Genomic DNA, 3,007 nt, shown 5'->3' on the forward strand with positions numbered 1-3,007 from the left:
TGACTGCTCAGCCATGCCCGGTCCTGGGGAGTCAACCCCCACTAATCTGTCCGACTTTATTCTGAGTCCTCCATTCCCTCTAGTGAGTAGTGAAATAGTTATCATGGAAAACTCTAAGATATAAATCATATGAAGAAGATGTTCTTTATACTACTAATAAGATTTTCTGCTTTATATATGTAGTTAATTAGCTGTAACCTCATACGTTGAAATTCTCTGAGACTTCATTGATAATAAATCTCCAAGTGGTAAAAAAAAGAGAAATCTCTTCCGTTCCGCCTGTGGAACCTCCCCCTGAATACTTGCGTAGGTGATGATGTATGTCCAACCACCATTTGATGCTTTCTTCTTCGTATCCAGCAGTTAGAGGAACAATTCTCTATCTATCACAAGAGATATAATCATTGAAGTCTCTGTTTAACTATAAGAAAAGATATAAAAACTGAAAACCAATGTATAGAGTAATAGTAACAGGGTCAAAATTTACAGCATATTTAATAATACATAATCTCATCAACTGTTTCATATTAAACAAATCTCTCTTTATGCTAAAAAAACAATATAAAACAACTTTCATCAGAGGTCTTTTTTTCTCTCTTTTTTCTTCATTTCTCTCTTTCTCCATCTTTTTGCTCTGAATAGTTAGGTAATTTTTCAGAGAAAAACAACTCAAGTGAGAAGGAAAAGAGGGGAAAAAGAAGTTATAAAAGTACACTATCTACAAACAGAACTTTTTCTCTTCAAAACTTCTTTCTGACATCTGTAGTATTTATTCACTTGCATCTCACTGTATGTATCTCTTCATTTCTCTCTGTCACTCATTCTGTGGCACTCTCACAGCACATTTCAAGCTATAATCAGAGTTAGAGAACTTGACTGGCAATTTCAATGCACAAGCTGCAAGGTACACATGCTGCAGCTGAAGTATAATACTCATCATTCAATATGTTAAAATGCTTTTGCCATCTTAGATAACTGGGTTGAGTATATGAGACGGCAACATTAACAGACAATAAGAGATTGCAAAAGAAAGTAAATCATAAAATAAAAAATGAAGAAAAACATATATATAAAATAATATAACTATGAAAATAATCAGTATTTTGAAAAGTAATAAGTTGAAAAAATAAACCAGAATATTAAAAATTAAAGCAGTATTGTATTTCTCATCTGACTATAAGTCTGAAGAAAAAGATTTAAATACTCACTTACTCTTCTTTGCCTTTTATAGCTTATTAGATGATAGAAAAGTATCATCATCAAAGTAGATAAGTATGAACAAACCACATTTCTTTTTCACAAAAAAATATCTTACTTTTACTTGAGGTACCTTGAGATGTTTTGATGTACTTTGTAAAAGAGCAAGAAAATTGAAAAATGAAACTGTGAAGCAAAATTTTCTTAGACACTAATAGTGATCATATTACACATATCACATCACACATATCACATCATTTCTTCTATTTTGGTGCCTTTTTTTATTTTTTTTTTATTTTTTTGTCAAGGGAAAACTGAGAAAGACAATGAGAATAGAAGACAAGAAATATATGCAAGAACTTGGCCATATGCACCAGGCAATGTGAAATAAAAGAAAGAAAATACAAGAAAGCAAAGAGAACATTGGAGTTATTAACTCAGAACAGAAGACATAAATAAGAAGGTAAAAACAGACTGTAGAGAATGTATAAGACAAAGAGATATACAAGAAAGCAAATGAATTATGAATGCAGAAAGTGCTTCTGTTTATTTCTGTTCTTGTGTTTTGTTTGTGTGTGTATATGTGTGTGTGTGTGTGTATGTGTGTGTGTGTGTGTGTGTAAGTGAAGAGAACCCAGGGGTCTAAACAAGAAACAGAAGGAGAGGGGTTTGATTAGGTAACTAAACTGTAATAAAAAAGTAACAATATGAAAGGATAGGATTTTCAATAAGTTATAATGCTGGAACACCAAAAGGCTCAGAGAACTCATATCTGAGAAAATTGTTCTCGTCAGAGCACTCTTGAGAGCCAGCAGTGTTGATTTCAAGTCCATTAACATCTGAGAAGGCATCTTGAAAGAAGGATGAAGCTTCGGACCCACCGCCAATTTCTTCAGTGAGCATGTCACCGCTGTTGTTCGTTGAGCCAGAAACAAGGTCACCTGGACCCACAGCGATTGCAGTTTGGTCCTGGAACGCTCTATTGTCCCCGGGTGAAGGGATAGACGGATCAGTCAAGCTGGAGCCCGAAGTTGTCATTGATCCAGCTGAAGTCCCTCGCGAAACTGGGGAAGTTTCATTGGCTGGTGTTTTGAACAAGGGTGTTGATAGATGGGCTTGGATCGGTGTACGATGGATGGGGGCATCAGAGGTCTCATTGTCCAACTCCTGGACTTGACTGGATGTCATGCAGTTGCTTAGATCATGAGCATTGGCAGTAGGACAAATGGTGTTACTGTTTGTCGTCGAAGAATTGACCAAGCAATGATTATTCCCACCCCAGGCATATGCAGTGGCAGAAGCAGGATAAGCGACAGGGGTTGACAGTCCCTCGGCTGGAGATTTGACGGGAGAAGACTGAGAGTAGGGCGTACAATCGAAAGAGTTCATGCGAATAACCCTATTTGCTCTGTAGTGGGTATCTAGGTGGCGAGGGCGAGGTTGTTGGATATGCTGATATGACTGCCGGCGCATATTTGGCGATAATTTGTGGAGATTTGAAGCTTCTTGCCGTATAGTTGGAGACGCTTGCAGTACAGCGTGATATTGTTGTTGGGTATTTGAATGTGGTCGCATCGAATTGCCGGACTGTTGCCGGGCTTGTTCCAGATGCTGCCACTGTTGATGTTGCTGTTGCTGTTGTTGTTGCTGCTGCTGTTGTTGCTGTTGCTGCTGTTGTTGCTGCTGCTGTTGTTGTTGTTGTTGTTGCTGCTGCTGCTGCTGCTGCTGTTGTTGTTGTTGCTGCTGCTGCTGTTGTGGTTGTGGATTGCGATGCAGTGGGAAAGCAGCGAAAGAATTTTTAGGGTGAGAC

General features: G+C 37.9%; 1 protein-coding gene across 1 annotated transcript in view; it reads right to left on the reverse strand.

The window, feature by feature from the left end:
• Positions 1 to 1,929: 1,929 nt before the first annotated feature.
• Positions 1,930 to 3,007, reverse strand: part of PADG_08230 (uncharacterized protein) — a gene marked incomplete at both ends in the record, with an annotated part of 3,152 nt that continues 2,074 nt past the window's right edge. Inside the window, one exon of the mRNA XM_010765409.1 lies at positions 1,930 to 2,946. Coding sequence (XP_010763711.1) covers positions 1,930 to 2,946 — 1,017 coding nt within the window. The remainder of the gene's footprint in view (positions 2,947 to 3,007) is intronic.

This window comes from Paracoccidioides brasiliensis (assembly GCF_000150735.1).
Source record: "Paracoccidioides brasiliensis Pb18 unplaced genomic scaffold supercont2.17, whole genome shotgun sequence".
Classification (NCBI taxonomy): Eukaryota; Fungi; Ascomycota; class Eurotiomycetes; order Onygenales; family Ajellomycetaceae; genus Paracoccidioides; species Paracoccidioides brasiliensis.